The following is a 15,853-nucleotide window of genomic DNA, read 5'->3' on the forward strand; positions in this document are numbered from 1 at the left end:
AAAAGAATAAACATGTTTAAAATAAATAATAATCTACAAGAACATTGAGCTAATTTTAAGTTTGAAGTTCAATTAGAAAGTTATTTGTAACAGCGCCTCAAAACTCACCGGATATCCTATATATAATGGCTCCCGGTCGATTGTCTGAATTGTCAATTTGCGTCTCTTTCGGACGCCACCTTCTTGTGACCGACTAGTACAATGGAAACCAATTATGGTAAGTAAATACAAGGAGTGACAACAATACTGCATGTAGACATGATGTCAAGGTCCCCGATAAAATAAACATTTAATTCCGCAAATAAAACGAAGCACACAAGCGTGTGTCCCAAACAGACCAAAGTGTGTTGGTTGTCTGATGAAGCGTATCAGCTGAAATACAAACTCATTCACCCCCGAAAAGAAATTAATTTCCATGCATCAAAAGACAACGGGGACACTTGTTTACATTTATCAATGTTATATTCGTTAACAAATTTCACAATCTTGTAAAAGTGGCAATTTAATGTTGTTACGAAGCCTGCGCAATTCTGAAAGAAAAGAACGCTTCTTACAGCAAATCTGACAAAGACAAGACAGCCCGCAGGAATATGTAGAAAAATTATATTCCAATTTGTTCATGCTTCGTTGTTCAGTCCATCACATCAGGCAAGTACAGCTTTCGAGGAAACAATGTTCAACAACAACAATAATAAATTGATATATCAACACCAACCGATAGAAATGAAATTAATAAGGAAGCGGAGAAGATCTTGAAATACAAGGGCTTTCTTATTGAAATACAACGAATGTGGAAAGTGAAAGCAAAAGTAATTCCAATTATTATAGGAGAAAGTGGAACCGTCTCCAAGTCACTCAAAACATATTTGGCCAACATCCCGGGCGAGCACGACATTAGGGAACTTTAGAAAACCATTCTACGAACATCATACATCATTTGAAAAACGCTCATGTAAAATATATAATGCCTCACGAGAAATCTGTTTAATGCATGTAACGCGTATTAGAAAACCAAATGTATTTCAGAAATAGCTGCTGCACTATGTACCTCAGGGACAAGGTTTGTCTCGGGTACAAAGAAGTAAATACCCTGTAAAATGGTGAATAAATGGAATAATAATAGGTACTATAACACGGACTAACTGATATTTTTATAATTTGTTTCGTGTATAAATCCACAGGTTGCACACGAAGGTGCATACTCGAAAATAAATTCACATAAAAAGCTGCTTGTTACACAGAACGCTATTATTAACAATTGTTGTATAATATTTCAGTTGCGACCGCTTTTGTTTCAGAACAGTACCATGTCACCTGCAGGTCTAAACTGTAACTTAAAATATTCAAGAAGTACTGATTATAAATGCGCCATGAAGCATTCTGTGACTCATTCTATATTGGGAATTTGGCGCTGTAACTGCTATTGTAAATAAGCTGTCATTTTAAGCTGAAAATTGTAACTTTGAATTGCGTTAAAGAAATTCAAGTTACATATTATTATTAATCACAAATCTTTAATATATCTGAGAAAAGCACTCGCAGAAAAATAATAACAATTATAATTTGTTCCAACCGTAAGGTAGTTCTCATGGCCATACTGAAAAAAACCTATCGAATTCTAACTATAAATATATTTTCGTACATGTAGACATGCACACGTTAGTTTATCTAATTTTCTCTACATTTCTGAGTTTTCCTACACAGTATTGATGGCAGCTCCTAAGCGAAGTTCGGTCCCTTAAACAGAGACTAACCGAATTAAATCTTGAGACCTATCTCATTCCTGATAATAAGAAATGAAATGAAATGCTTGTGTTCAATATTAGGGCCACGTTTCACTGCAGTAACTGTCCGTCTCTGACACATCAGCTGCGTCCTGATGACATAAGGTAGGACGACCCTTCAGCAAAGTGGGCATAAAGATGTGCAACTGGGGTCTGCTGGGGGAAGGGGCAGTAAGATATGATGACACTTCAGAATCTGCTAAAGGGGGCTGCCAGGACGTACTTGAAGGATCTGAAGGTTCAAAACAAACACCTTGCTTCACAGCCGAGACACGCCTATCAGTTTCGTCTATTACCGCTCGTACATCGTTAAACGCTTGGCGTTTCCTCCTAAATGTCTTTAACCCTCTGACACTAATACGTAGAGGTTCTTCTCCCAGGGAAGTGCTAGTGACAGCTGTTTCTAAGTCGGTATGTAAGGTTACCGTGGGCACTTTGTAGCCCACATTACTTCTCTGCCGCTGTAATGGTCGCCTCGATGGGGAAATTCTTTCGGTCTCAACTTTGGATGGAAGCGGTGGTGTGGGCGTTGAGAAATGTCGCGAAATAGGTCTTCCTTTGCCGTTTCTCTTGCCAAAATGCGACGCAGAAGCTGCATGCTCGCTGTCATCCAGTATACCGGCAGTTTTCCCCACCAGATCCAGCCACTGTAACACCCGTTCCGAAAGCGGGTTCAGCTGCAGGTCTGGCAGAAGCGATTCGACGTCAGAGATCAACCAGGGGTCGTCCTCTACAGGCTCCTGGTCTCTCTCTTCTTCAGAGCTACTTTGGAACTCGTATGACAGACAGGGTCGTCGATAATGACGTGCCACGGAGGCCGCATGAACTGAATTGGTCTCTTCGCCGCAGCATGGCTCGCTGTCCTGGCGGGACCGACTACTTGAACTGTGATGGCTGGATAGTACTGTAGTGCTGGACTTGTTCGAGCTTTGGTTTGAAGTAAGGACCAGTTGAAACTTAACGAGGCAATGTTCCAGGTCATCACAGTTGAGAGCGGAGCCAGAAGATGAAGACGTGAAGGTGCTCACGCTAGAGGGAGAGCCGGGACGACCACGAGAACTCGGGATGGCACGGCTCCGGCATTGGAACAGGGGATCGTCCGCTGACAAGACCGCATGACGCAGACCGTTCACCCACACAGTGCGAACGAACAGCGGCCCCTGAGAGGACTGCCACCGCACCGGTATGATTGCCCTGCTGCTTGCAGGCATTCTGCATTTCGTGACACCTTTCACCGTCTATTGTATATTCGTTCGTTACAATTTTCAACTGTCACCTGCTTTTCTGTTAAATATTCTAGCTTCGTGATATATCCGGCCGTCTCTTACAGAATCATTACACATTCTGAATGTTGAACACCACGTAACGTAACAAAAAGCACATGATCTATCTCCAGCGATTATTAATAAAACCATAACCAAGTAGAATAAAAAAATTTCAAATAGGTTTATTCCAACGTTATAATTAACGATGACTTCAAAAAATTCCACAGTTACCAGTTCACATTGTTTCAGTTTCATCAATGTCAACGAAACAGAAATTCATACCACAAGAGAAAATGTTTTTTTTAATATGACGAAACAAAGTTATATTCACTTAACAACACTCTATCAATGTCCGAGGACGACTGTCACAATTCAGCAACGAATATCACAACTAATTTATATCTGAAACAGCAATATCGTTCCCAGCAACAATATAATCGTCTACCAGACGTCTATCACAGAATTTAAATCCACTCTATTACTTGTGAGCAAGCAACATGCACATAAAACGATACGAAACGCGAGTTTATTATAATGCACTGTCACGTAATGTAATGCAATATCTTCTAATATTTAGGGGTGTAATCTGCCACTAACCACCATCTGTTTGTTATATGCAAATATATATATACCTCACGTTCATGTCTCCTCACCGCCGCAATCATATAAGAAAAAACACTTCTCTTTGTAACATTCACTGTTCCTGAACAGTTCATTAGCAACCATTTCGCGCTCCCTAGTTTTCAGAGACCATTTGCAGTTTGACATCAGTACATAACAACTCTCACACTTCAGACAAAATACATTCGTACTGACAGGAAATCAAGCACGTGTTCTTTAGTATACTCCATCTAAAATCACTGAACATTCCACAGTCTCTGCCTATTATTCTAGGAATTTTTCACATAACGGTTTTCAATAAAGACAACATTTGGAAAAAAAAAAATTAACTCCTATAAAACACTTCACAGTCAATCCACCAGAAGAAATCCATGACGTAAAGCGGTGCTTAGAACGCCATTATGTATTGCCTCGGAACGTGATGTATGGACAGGACTTCCTCCCTCTGCCAACGCAAAGATCTTAATAATCAAGACCAAGCGGACGACGCGGATCGACAGAAACCACGTTGCTGGGGAAGGAAACAAGCATGCGTTTGCCATATGACTCCGCGCACGTGTCTCGTCTGCGGACAACAAAACCAGGCGGGCCTGCTAGAACATACAGACCGCCCTTTTACTATTATATACACTTGACCACGCGCGCACCCCCCCCCCCCCCGGTAACGAATAAATTACTAACTCAATGATTTACAGAAATATCCAGTCCTTAATCAAGTCCCAAATTCACTGCCGTGTTCACAAGAGCCTGCCAACGGCCCCTATCCCAAGCCAGATTAATCCAGTCCACGTCCAGCCACACTTTTTCTTTTGGATCTTCGTCCTCTTCCTTAATGGATTAGAACACAGCATGTTCCGGTCTCTAGTTTATTACTCTGAGAGACTTTTAAGTAAATTTGGTTTTCGGTGGAGGGGTTACCAGTTCCTCGCACAACCCCCAACCTCCGACAGGCTGGCAAGCTAAGCTTCCCCAGAAGTCTTCTGGGCCATTCGAGGTTTTTGAGCCCTTCTACCAATGACAAGATGTCATCCTTCCTAAAGCGCTTTCAGATCCAATGCTAATATTATCTTCCGATCTACACCTGGGTCTCCCAAGTATGTTTCTTTCAAGTGTGTGCACTTCTGATCTCTCCGAAGCGTTTTACACACCCGACCCATGCCACCGTTCTTGATTTGATCATCCTAATAACATTTAGTGAACAGTACACATTATGAAGCTCCTCATTACGCAGTTGTGTCCAGCCTCGTGTTACTCTTCCCGTCTGAGGCAGCATGTACTCAAACACGAATCTATGTTCTTCCTTTAGTTTGAGAAACGACGTTTCGCAGGTACAAAACAACAGGCGTAATTGTAATTAGGCCTATAATGTTTAAATATTTAAATCGGAAACGGGAATATGAAATATGGTTAAGTGAACTGTGGCATTTTCCGAATTTAATCTGTTTTAGCCTAATATATTCGTGATACTGTGATCAAATTGGGAAATACGTCAAAATCAGAACAATTTATTGATTTATTTCCACAGGCAAATTAACATTACCTTTCCCATAATTGGAAGCAATAAGGTAACGACTGACAATAAAGGTTTCGCCTCAATGACTTGCATTCGTAATTATTTAAACAATTTCGACTTATCACGTTAGTTCCGAACAACGTAGACAGGACGAAGAGAATTTCAGAGTTCTATCGAAAAGCGATCCATTTTAAAAATCGGCTGGCCATGCAAATATCATATATAACAGTAGAAAAAGAACACAACTGCGCGCTTGTAGACATCAACCAAGTACCTACAGGCCTGTACATCATCAGAACCCTCGTGCAATGTCAAGAATGCTACAGATGTCTGATGGAAAAGGAGAAATTGCGTGACCGATGTTCAAACACACGTAAAGAAGAGAAAAAACTATACATATTTAAAAACTTAGATAACTTCACATCTACTCTGATTACTGAGGAAAATAAACTAGATTAAAACAAAACCTCATGTAAAAGAAATGTCCGCAAACCGCGGAAATTAGATGTCAGGCATGTTGTGTGAACCGCAAGGGTGCGCTCTGGAATTGCATGACACAAATAATTGTCTCTTCGTCCGACAGAACCTAGTTCGTGCAATGTTGATTTTACACCAACGAACAATGCCGTTCTACTAAACAAAACCTCAGGCATTCCCACCCAAGTACCTACAACCACACGTCAAATAAGATTATATAAAATTGCAACGGGTCTCTCCTTCATACAGCACACGGAAATTAGCTGTCTTCTGTTAATGTGACCAGTAATGCAGATCCTTGGAGATCTTCTTGGTATAATTTTCAGAAACAATGCGGCATGACAAAAAATTGTAAAGCGGGTGACAGGCAAGTAATGTGACACCGGCTTCAGAGGAATTATACTTAGGAATGAAATACCGTACAACAAAGTGTTCGTAACGATGCCCATTACCTCAGACATATTAGGCTACACACACCACGACGTTCTGGTAGTTAGCCCAGCTCCCATCCCCAGACGATTGTTAATTAAACTTATTACATTATTTTTTTATACTGGTGGCAGCGACTACAACTACACCCAGAATTCTTTGAAGAAGGATCATAACCAACAAGACAAAACCCTAACGCTGCCCAAAATATCGATTCTTAAGTTATATAATAACGCTGTTTTTTTAAAGGTTACGTAGCGCGAATGGATACATACACATGAGCAGAGTAGGTAAGGGGAAATCTGTACGTAGCTGGGAATATCATATTAAAATGGTCCTTAAGTAATGAGGCAGATTCATCTGACTCATGATAGGGTCCAATGAAGGAATTTCTTGACTAGCTGAGCGACTATTAGTTTCTCAAGAAAGATTCTAATCCATAGATTGGTAATACATCTGACATCCTGTGTCAAACATTCTCTGCCTCACATTAGATGCAAATAAACAGACTTGTCTTTTTAGTTTTTGAATGATAGAAGATAGCACGGAATCGTGCTCCTCAGCTTTTAAAAATTTCAATATGCTTTCTATAAATACAATGACGTAAATGTTTGTCTCCCACACACAGTTTAAAAATAAATTTTAGCACATTTATAAGCCGCCCCCCCCCCCTGAGGATACTGTTACAATTCAATACTAAATTTATTTTATTTTCTATAAAATATGCGAGTAAAAATAAATTATCCAGTTCGTGACTTCTAACATCCTTGCGTGAATATGTACCAGTGCTTCGTTATAACTAATTTCACAGCAGATACGAGGTGCGTTCGGAAAGTTTCAAGACTGTGTCAATAGAGGGCGAACCGGATGTAGTACGAGCTTCTGCCGCTAGGGGGTGCGGCCTACATTCATAGTGAATCAGTGTGCCAGCCGGCATCATCTAATTAGCATTTGTTTCTTAGTTACGGGCGTTTTGGTAGTGCATTACACCGACCCTCCTGCGATTTCGGAATGGCGTGTGCATCAAATTTTGCCAAAGACTCGCCAAAACGGCTACGGAAACCTATGAAATGCTAAAGCAACCATTTGGGGAGTCCGCAATGGGTCGTGCACAAACTTTTGTGTGGCATTCACGTTTTAAAAATGGCCGAACCTCTGTCGATGATGACGAGCGTTCTGGACGACCATCTTCGAGCACAACGCCCGAAAATGTTACGAAGATTCGGCAGGCCATTCACGAAGATCGACGTCGTACCATCAACGACTTGTGCGACATTGTTGGGATAGGCTATGGGACCTGTCAGCTGATTCTAAAGGAAGAACTCCACATGCGACGCATCCTGTAAGAGGACCAGAAGCAGAATCGACTTCTCGTTTGTCAGGAGCTCAAAGATCTTGCAAGAACCGACCCCAACTTCCTTTCTAAGCTCCGTGTGACTTCTTCATCTTCCCAAAGATGAAAATTCAGCTAAAGGGAAGGAGATTTGAGACGATAGAAGAGATTCAGGCAGAATCGCAGATGGTGCTTGACAGGCTGACAAAGAAAGATTTCCAGGGATGCTTCCAGGCTTGGCAGCGGCGCTGGGATCGTTGTGTTCACTCCCAGGGGAACTACTTCGAGGGTGATGGATGAATTTAATACCTGAGATAAGTGTACGGGTTTTTATGGGCGCAGTCTTGATACTTTCCGATCGCACCTCGTATATCCTTTTTGGGGCATCAGGTTAAAAATAAGAATTTCTGTTCCTCTTCTTCCCATTTCATTACGATTTCTTCATGAGCATATTTCAATGTATCTTATGGATATTACAAATTCAACAATTATGAAACATCTGTGTAAGGTAAAAAAACAAGCTAAGAAATGTATGAATAGCATAAAAACTCTGGCGTGTTCGCTTTGTTATTACCTCCAGATTTTCAATTCGTGAATGCAAGTTTCGTAAACTTTCTCAAAAGTGTTCGCAAAAGAGATAGTTGGTCGATCATGGACCCCAATATAAAATTCGATAAAAATCAGTCCTCTTTATTGCAGTTATTAGATGATACAACATGAAAAACCCTTTCGTTTAAAAGACACCCATCATCGTAATTGCTAAACATAATCTATAAAGAAAATAAGTTTGTTTTACTGTGCAAATCAAAGCAAAGGAAAAGAAGACAAAAATACGTCTTGTAAAAGTAATCTACGCTGTTGAACAAAGTGTTCTTGTTGAATATTATACAGGAACTGGCTCACTTAAAACTTTAAAACAGCTGTTATCGAGAAATTTCCAAACTTGAATGCCCCCCCCCCCTCCCCCACAAATTTGTAATTCATCGAAATGCGCATCGATTTCGTGTATCTGGGTCCATCATCCTCAAGAAAGAAAAAAGTTTCAACACCTATTATACCAGTAAAAGTGGAAATAATGAAAACCAGTAATGAAAGTTAAAATGGCTCTGTCTCACTTCTGTCACGCTAAATAAAGAAAATATGACCTGCAAAATGACAGCACGATTCATCACGGCGTTGCATAATAATTAAAGCGATATTTTTGAATGACGATTTATTGTTCACTGTGACAATAAACATGTGGAACCGTGAAGATACAATTTTATAGTTTTTTGTACAATGTAAACTTCATCATGGCACTTAATACTTGGTTATGTGTTGAAATGGCTGTAAATTACTATAGGTTATGCTGCTTAAAATACGTATTTCTTTCAAGATACAATGTACCAGTCTGATGATCTCTCCAATTTGTGATTTAAGTTTGAATTTATCTTGCTAAGGACTTTCACGAAACCTAACACTGTCATAGTAACGTTGGAAAGAACGAGTGGATGAGCTGTCTGAACATTTCTGTCCCGAAATTCGTGTGACACATCAAAGCCTAACAATTTTAAGGTTTGGTTCCTTTGTGCCATCTACGAAGAAACGTGATGTAATTAGAATCAACATCTGACCTACAATGGTCGGTTGATGAAATTTTTTAAAATTACTTTTTGCACTACTTTAAATCGTATTGTTTTTTAATTAAGCAGATAAAAATATTGATTTTAAATTTTTGAGTAGACGAAAAACTGAAGATAAGAAAGGTGATCTGATAAGACGAATATGTGAAGACAGAAAACCCTAAGAAGATGATGGTTTCAAGACTGGAAGACTTGTAGATATTATGTTTATAAAACGGGAAGGCTTCAATAAAGTAATATCTGAAGTCAAGCAGAAGAACTGAAGACAGGGAAGATTGCAAGCAAGAAGATTTGACACTTTTCGATGGACGTCCATCAAGTCCGGAAGGGTGAAAGATTAAGACAAAGTATTACAGATTATAATCAAGGAGAGGCCTTGCGACGGGCGGATCCCTCGTCCAAGGATCCTACCATCTGGCACTGAAGAATGGGTCATATAAAATAAAAATAAATAAAAAACAAGGAACACATTTGAACACATGAAAATTTGATGACAGACTTAAAGAAGAGAATGCTTGAACACATGAATACATCAATACAATAAAACACCAAGACAGAAAGATCTGAAGACAAGAATATTTGTAAAGACAGACATTCCTTGAAGGAAAGAAGAAACAAAGAATAAGATGTAGGGAGAGAGGGACCAACCCAAGGCCCCACCCTCCTCCCTGACATAGGCAGCAGTAACAAAATCCCAGACATAACAATTTATAATACGTCTTTGTGCACTAGATCAATAGAAGCAACCCCCCCCCCCCCCATGACACCTGTTCCCCTTCACATCCATTACAAACAACAATAAGCACACTGCCGGTTTGACAGGCTATTAGCAAGTAATTTGTATTGTCAACAGTTGAATAAAAGAACTTTTATAGGATAAAACTAACACATTTATCACAGATATTTAAGCAACTGTACCCCACAACATCGAACCTGAAGCAAGCTGACATCAGGGACGAGAAGCAAGTACATCACCATCCTTAACGTGGTTTCTCAGTCTATGAGTGCAATGTGCAATATTTTCACAGGACTTGCTCAGACTTAACGTCAACAAATGTTGAAAACAAAAGTTATTAAGATGTATATTTTGTCTTGTACCAATTCCGTGCAAGCAAGCTGTATGGATCTATAAAGTCTGATTTGAGTTTCACGTAAAATATCGGTTACAGTGGACAGACTCAAGGCAAGACAAAATAATTGCAGATGGGAAATATCAAATTTCATCAAAATGAATTAGTGATTTTGGAGGTAAAACACATGCCTGAATGCACAAATAGAAAGATATTACCTTTCCATTACACCCACTTAATACATTAAAGGATAACACATGGGAAAAATTAAGTTGTGTAAACATATGCGCTTCTGCGTGCACGTGTATGGTTGTGCGTGTGCATGTGCGCGTCAAAGCCAGGAAGCTGCCATTATTGTGTCTAATAGCTAACACTAACTGCATTCAATTACCTAATTTTTAATATATTAGCATTTATGATAGATCAACTTAATAAATGTCCTGCAATTCAAATTACCATTAACAAGATTACAAAATATTTCAAGGACAATATCTGTCACATGTGATGAAACATCTACTTGGTAAAATTTTCTGAAACAGACTTTATAAAGGTCTCTGAAAAATTAATATTTGCCTTTGATGTCAACACTGATATATATGCAGTAATTCTTTCAGCAAAATTAAACATCTTATGACAATGAAATGCTGATAAAATCAGTCAGTCAGAATTAGTTCTTAATATTAGGTTTTATTGTTAGCATAAAGCCACTTTTAAATGCTGAACTAACTTTAAGAGAGTTACAAGCATAAAATTTGCTTTTAATGTAAGTGGCCTGCCAAGGCTTTTTTTGGGTGCCCGTGTTTTACAGAAAGAGGTTATACTGAATAATGAAGGCCATTCAACCACGAACATTATAAATTCAAAGCACAGATCTCGACTTACTGACGCCCATCTTGACGATTGTTTGCGGGCAGCAACATCATCCTATACTCCCAAATTTGAAAAACTGGCCGATGAAATGCAGCGCCAAACATCACACTAACTTCCCACTTGAGCAAAAATAATTGTACTTATAAAACTACGTATTTTTGATTGCATGGTTTCTTGTATCATTAAACATCGTGTTGTTATGTGTATTATTTGGTGTCCATATCTTATTTGTCCCGGAGAAAAGAAAATTTGGCTTTGTTAATTGGTTGGTGCCCGCCATGATCTCATAAACTCTCAAATGTGCCCATAGGCACAAAAAGGTTGGGGACCACTGGTTTAGACCATGGCTAAAATTACCTGTAAACTGAAATTCCCTAAACTGTGTGGCTGGTGGCAATTATGAAATAATTATTAAAGATGAAAAAACACCCAAATTGTAATTCTGAGCAGTGACTGAGTAAACAGAGGCTGGAAGGCAAATTTCCATAAAATGGAAAGTTTAGGCTACTGAGGTAACTTGTTTAAAAACCAAAAAATCAGTACTGTCTGGATTTGTATAAAAAATGTGTATCTTTGAACTACATATGACAAGTGTGACAGAATCACACTTGGCTATTTGCCTGTTATAAACAAATCAATTCAGTATTCTATCAAAAACTTGTCAATTTTATTATAGCAAATGTTGTAATCACCCTAAGAACAACAGATTTCTGTTACATTAATCATCACATGGGAAAGCCATATGGAATGTCTAAAGTTCAAAAACTAATTCTTATAAAGAAACTTCCCAAAAAGAATGTAACCGAGACAGAAAGTTTGTGTAATTACATAAGAAAGAATTCATGCTGACAGATGGTAATAATGACAAAACTTACTTCTCCAATAATTGACCCAAAGTACCTTATGGCATGTTTCTCACAACTAACGCTTTCAAAACTTTAACAATTTTAACTACTACCACAGAACTTGGGTAATTGCTTTCATTTCAAAGAAATGTTTTTTAATGGTAACATGGTCTTACAAAGCAGCTCTATGACAAAATTTCAGGTTCTACTCACATTACTTGTTAATCTAGTGATTTTCACAAAGTTATGTACTCCAAAACAATTTTCACATCACAATTCATCCTTCAATTTTAAACTGTAGTATATGCAGTACCCCACTTAATGGTACCTGCACATTGTCATGGTGGTGGGGCTTGAGTACCTCAGTGATCCCAAGAGCTATGCTGGCGGTAGCATAGCCAGATTGGTCGAGGGGGAGAGGTCAGACAAAGACAGGTACCCTGGTCCTCCAGGTTGGGGGTTGGTCGCAAGGCTAACAACCTTGCACCGTAAAAAGGAGGATGTTTCGAAACCTCAACCGAAGTCTCGGACAGACAGACCTAACAGAGGACCGAATGGAAGAGGAGAATTGAGGAGGCCATGGACCGAATACAGACCAGAGAGCCATAGAAGAAGAAGAAAAAGTATATGCAGTAGTACTCTGCATTAACATGCATACGCACACACATTATCACTATTTTCATCTATTATTAGAATTTGGATCTATTTTCACCAACATTGTGTCCAACAATAACGCAATATACACAGCCTTCCATGTAACGGGTATCAGGGGCTTTTCCATAGGGAAACCAGAGAATACAATAATGATGTTGCCATATCCACATGTTTGTGCACGCACTGTTTCCAATTACAGTATCTATTTATATGACTAAAATCATCGCAAACAATTTTTGTCTCTATCGAGAAAGTTTGAAACTTATTGGTGTAAAATTAAAAACAAAAAAACACCAGAGTTGTACTACAGCTTTTATTTTCTATAAAACTGCAAATCTATGGAAGAATATCTGTCAGTTTAATTCTACACCACAGAAGATAGAATAAATTCTGTACTTGTTATTTCATCCACCTAGTCCAGTTCATCATGATCTCCATGACTGTGGTAGTGGTGATGGTAGCAGTAGTATCATCATCATCAACACAATCACCACCACCACTATCATAATCATCATTATTCATTACACAGAGACATTTTTAGGACAATACATTTTAACATGCTAGGTCAAAAAAACATAGAGCCACTGAGAACAACCCCATGGGGCTGAAATTCATAATAAATTGTAGGCAAATGCTAGTTGGTTACAATATGGTTGGAAAGTTGTGTTATGGTTTACTTAAGTTAGTTCAGATGAGGTAAAGGTGAGGTCAGATTGGATTACTTTAATTCATGTTTTAAATTAAAAATTAAATCCATGGCGTAACAGCTCCAGAGAGCCAAAGCCGACTAGCTTGACTGCTGGCCTCACGTTCACATGCCTAAGCAGAGGTGAACGATCATTCAACCAGATATAGGGTGACGTGTGGTCAGCACGACGAACCCCCAGCCATTGCTAGCTTTCCTGACCGGATTACGCTACTCATTGTAGCTCCCCAATTTCCTCACGATGCTGGGTTGGCACTGGTCCCATACATGGTCGAAAGTTGATGAGAAAATTTCTTTTCCCCCCGAGACTTGAACCAGCGCGCATTCCTTATTGCCGGTCCGAAGCATGATGCCTCAGACCACGCGGCTATGGCGCGGGACTTTAATTCATGTTAGGTTAGGTTAAAATTAAAATCAAAGTTTTTGGGAAAACCTTGCTTCTTACATAAGATTGGTAGTGAGTTTAAGTAGGGTTAGGTAAGTTTGGTTTGGGTTGGGTTAGATTAGGTGTAGTGAATTGGATACAGTTGGGTTGGGTTATGATGTGTGATGTTAGCTTAAGGTAGGTTAGGTTATGTTAGGTTAAGTTAGGTCAGTTGAGATTAGTTTAGGCTGTTAGTTGCCAAGAGGGGAAACAGGGTGTGAATCAGTGTGTGGCCCTGAGGGTGTGTGGAAGAGGAGGGCAATGGAAATTGGATGTGGTGGGCCAGGTGTAGAGGATCCACTGGTGGAAGAAAATCAACAGTGGGATAACCAGATGAAGGGGGCAGTGACTCGTCTGTGGGGCATGATCCTCATCAGCAAGTCCTTTATGGGGTAATAAAAATGGGTGTGGCAGAGCCCTGAGAAAGGTGGATATGCCATATAAGATGCAGACCCTGGGGGTAGGGGAGCCCATATGTGGGTTAGGGTGTGTCAGATTAGGTTAGGCTGGGTTAGGGCATGATATGTAAGGTTTTATTTTGTTACGTTGAGGGCCTACTTAAAGGTTTCAACGTCTGCAACAAATGTATTTCCGAGGGAATACTTAAAGCTAATAATTTCCATGACAAATCTATTTCTCTTGGGTACACACATTAGGAACTCAAAATCTGCAAAATGTACGTGGGGAAATTATGTGTATTCCAGTACAGATTACACTTTCTAGTCTTGTTTTATAGATAAGCTTGCAAATGACCTTGTACTTCCAAGCAAGGCTCACCTTTTGAAACAGTGAGTGCAGAGAATTGCAGTGCAAAACATGACAAAGCCCTTCTCTTAATAACATACTCTACACTGTGATTCGCTAGATTCAAATAGCAGGTGTTATGCCACTTTACATAGCCATATAAAGAAAACCATGTTCCATCTTGAGAAAAGGCATCAGACTATGAAAAACTGGATTCTTGCTTCAAAAACTGGAGGAATAAGATTTTGCATAACTATCGCTAGTTTTTGTCTTGACATGAGGTAAGCAGTCCGGTAACAATGAAGAGTGTATGACGAATGTAACATGGGGGGGAGGGGGGAAGCTTGCTTCTAATTACATCAATGTCATACAACTCCTCTTCAGCCTAAGCATACTTTTACATTTTTTATTTGTCCAACCCCAAGCTTGATGTATGAAACTTTTCCATTAATGATGTTTTATATAGGATTGCAAACAGAAATTTTTTCTCTATGACAAGTTATTTACAGAAGTAATGTATATAAACACACACTGTTGCACTTTTCTGTAGTCACCTAGAGCAAAGCTGAATTATTCATATATGTTACCTGATAAGCCTTAAAATGATGACAACTCAAATGACTTTACCAAAGATGAGAGGGCCATATATATGGACAGTGATGGGTTATCACAGGAGAATGAAAATTCCTAGTCGCAGTTTGGAAATAAACAGGGCTGCCTGCATCTCACAAGAAAATATTACTTTTGAGCAAAGGTATCAACAAAACAGGCAATACTATAAAATGTGTTACTCACTTTGAATGTATGGCCACTGATATCCCTGGCTTGGAACCGTGAGCGCAATGGGGGATCCAAAGGATTTCCCAGGTATCGTGGAACAGGAATTCCAAGTGCTATGACCCTAAAGTCTTCACTCACTCGAACTAGATGCCATTGATCCAGCTCCTCTTTACTGTATTCCTACGGCAAAAACATCAACTTTGAACTACATTTATAGTGTCATTCCAGCAGTATGTTGGTGGAAAGATACACATAAACACACAACAATCAGACCCATTATGCTTAAGCAGTGTGTAAGTACCCATTAACAGTAAGAACAATACTTTTTTATAAACAATATAAATAAGAAAACTGAGAAGCCAACAAAGGACCAACAGAACCATGATCACCTTAGTGACTGAGGACTCAGTACTAATACTGTCCACAATGTGAACTTTCTAATTTTCAGTTCATTGTTGCATCAACTTTAGGGATTATGTCTGGTTTTTGGCCACTATCTGTTTAAGTGAAACTTTTTGTATCATAACACAACATCTGATCAGCCACCAACCAATTGAAAAGAAAGGTTTTCAGGCCTCATTCAAGGAAACAGGGTGCCATGCAACATCACTTCTGATAGCAAATATAGGTAAATACATATTTTAACACTCAAAATGGAAAATGTTTTTTTGTTAAATGAATAAGCAAACTGAATAAATGTTTTGTACACATATTTG

At 39.1% G+C, this 15,853-nt stretch overlaps 1 protein-coding gene across 3 annotated transcripts in view; it reads right to left on the reverse strand.

The window, feature by feature from the left end:
- c12.2 (von Willebrand factor A domain-containing protein c12.2) overlaps nucleotides 1–15,853 on the reverse strand; it is a 76,794-nt gene that overhangs the window by 48,470 nt on the left and 12,471 nt on the right. For all 3 annotated transcript variants that reach the window (XM_022080782.2, XM_022080780.2, XM_087347956.1), the window contains exon 6: nucleotides 15,153–15,317. In XM_022080782.2, coding sequence (XP_021936474.1) covers nucleotides 15,153–15,317 — 165 coding nt within the window. The remainder of the gene's footprint in view (nucleotides 1–15,152; nucleotides 15,318–15,853) is intronic.

Source organism: Zootermopsis nevadensis, unplaced genomic scaffold (genome assembly GCF_977971745.1).
Source record: "Zootermopsis nevadensis isolate Lab colony 2312 unplaced genomic scaffold, Znev_1.0 Znev_ptg000012l, whole genome shotgun sequence".
Lineage (NCBI taxonomy): Eukaryota > Metazoa > Arthropoda > Insecta > Blattodea > Termopsidae > Zootermopsis > Zootermopsis nevadensis.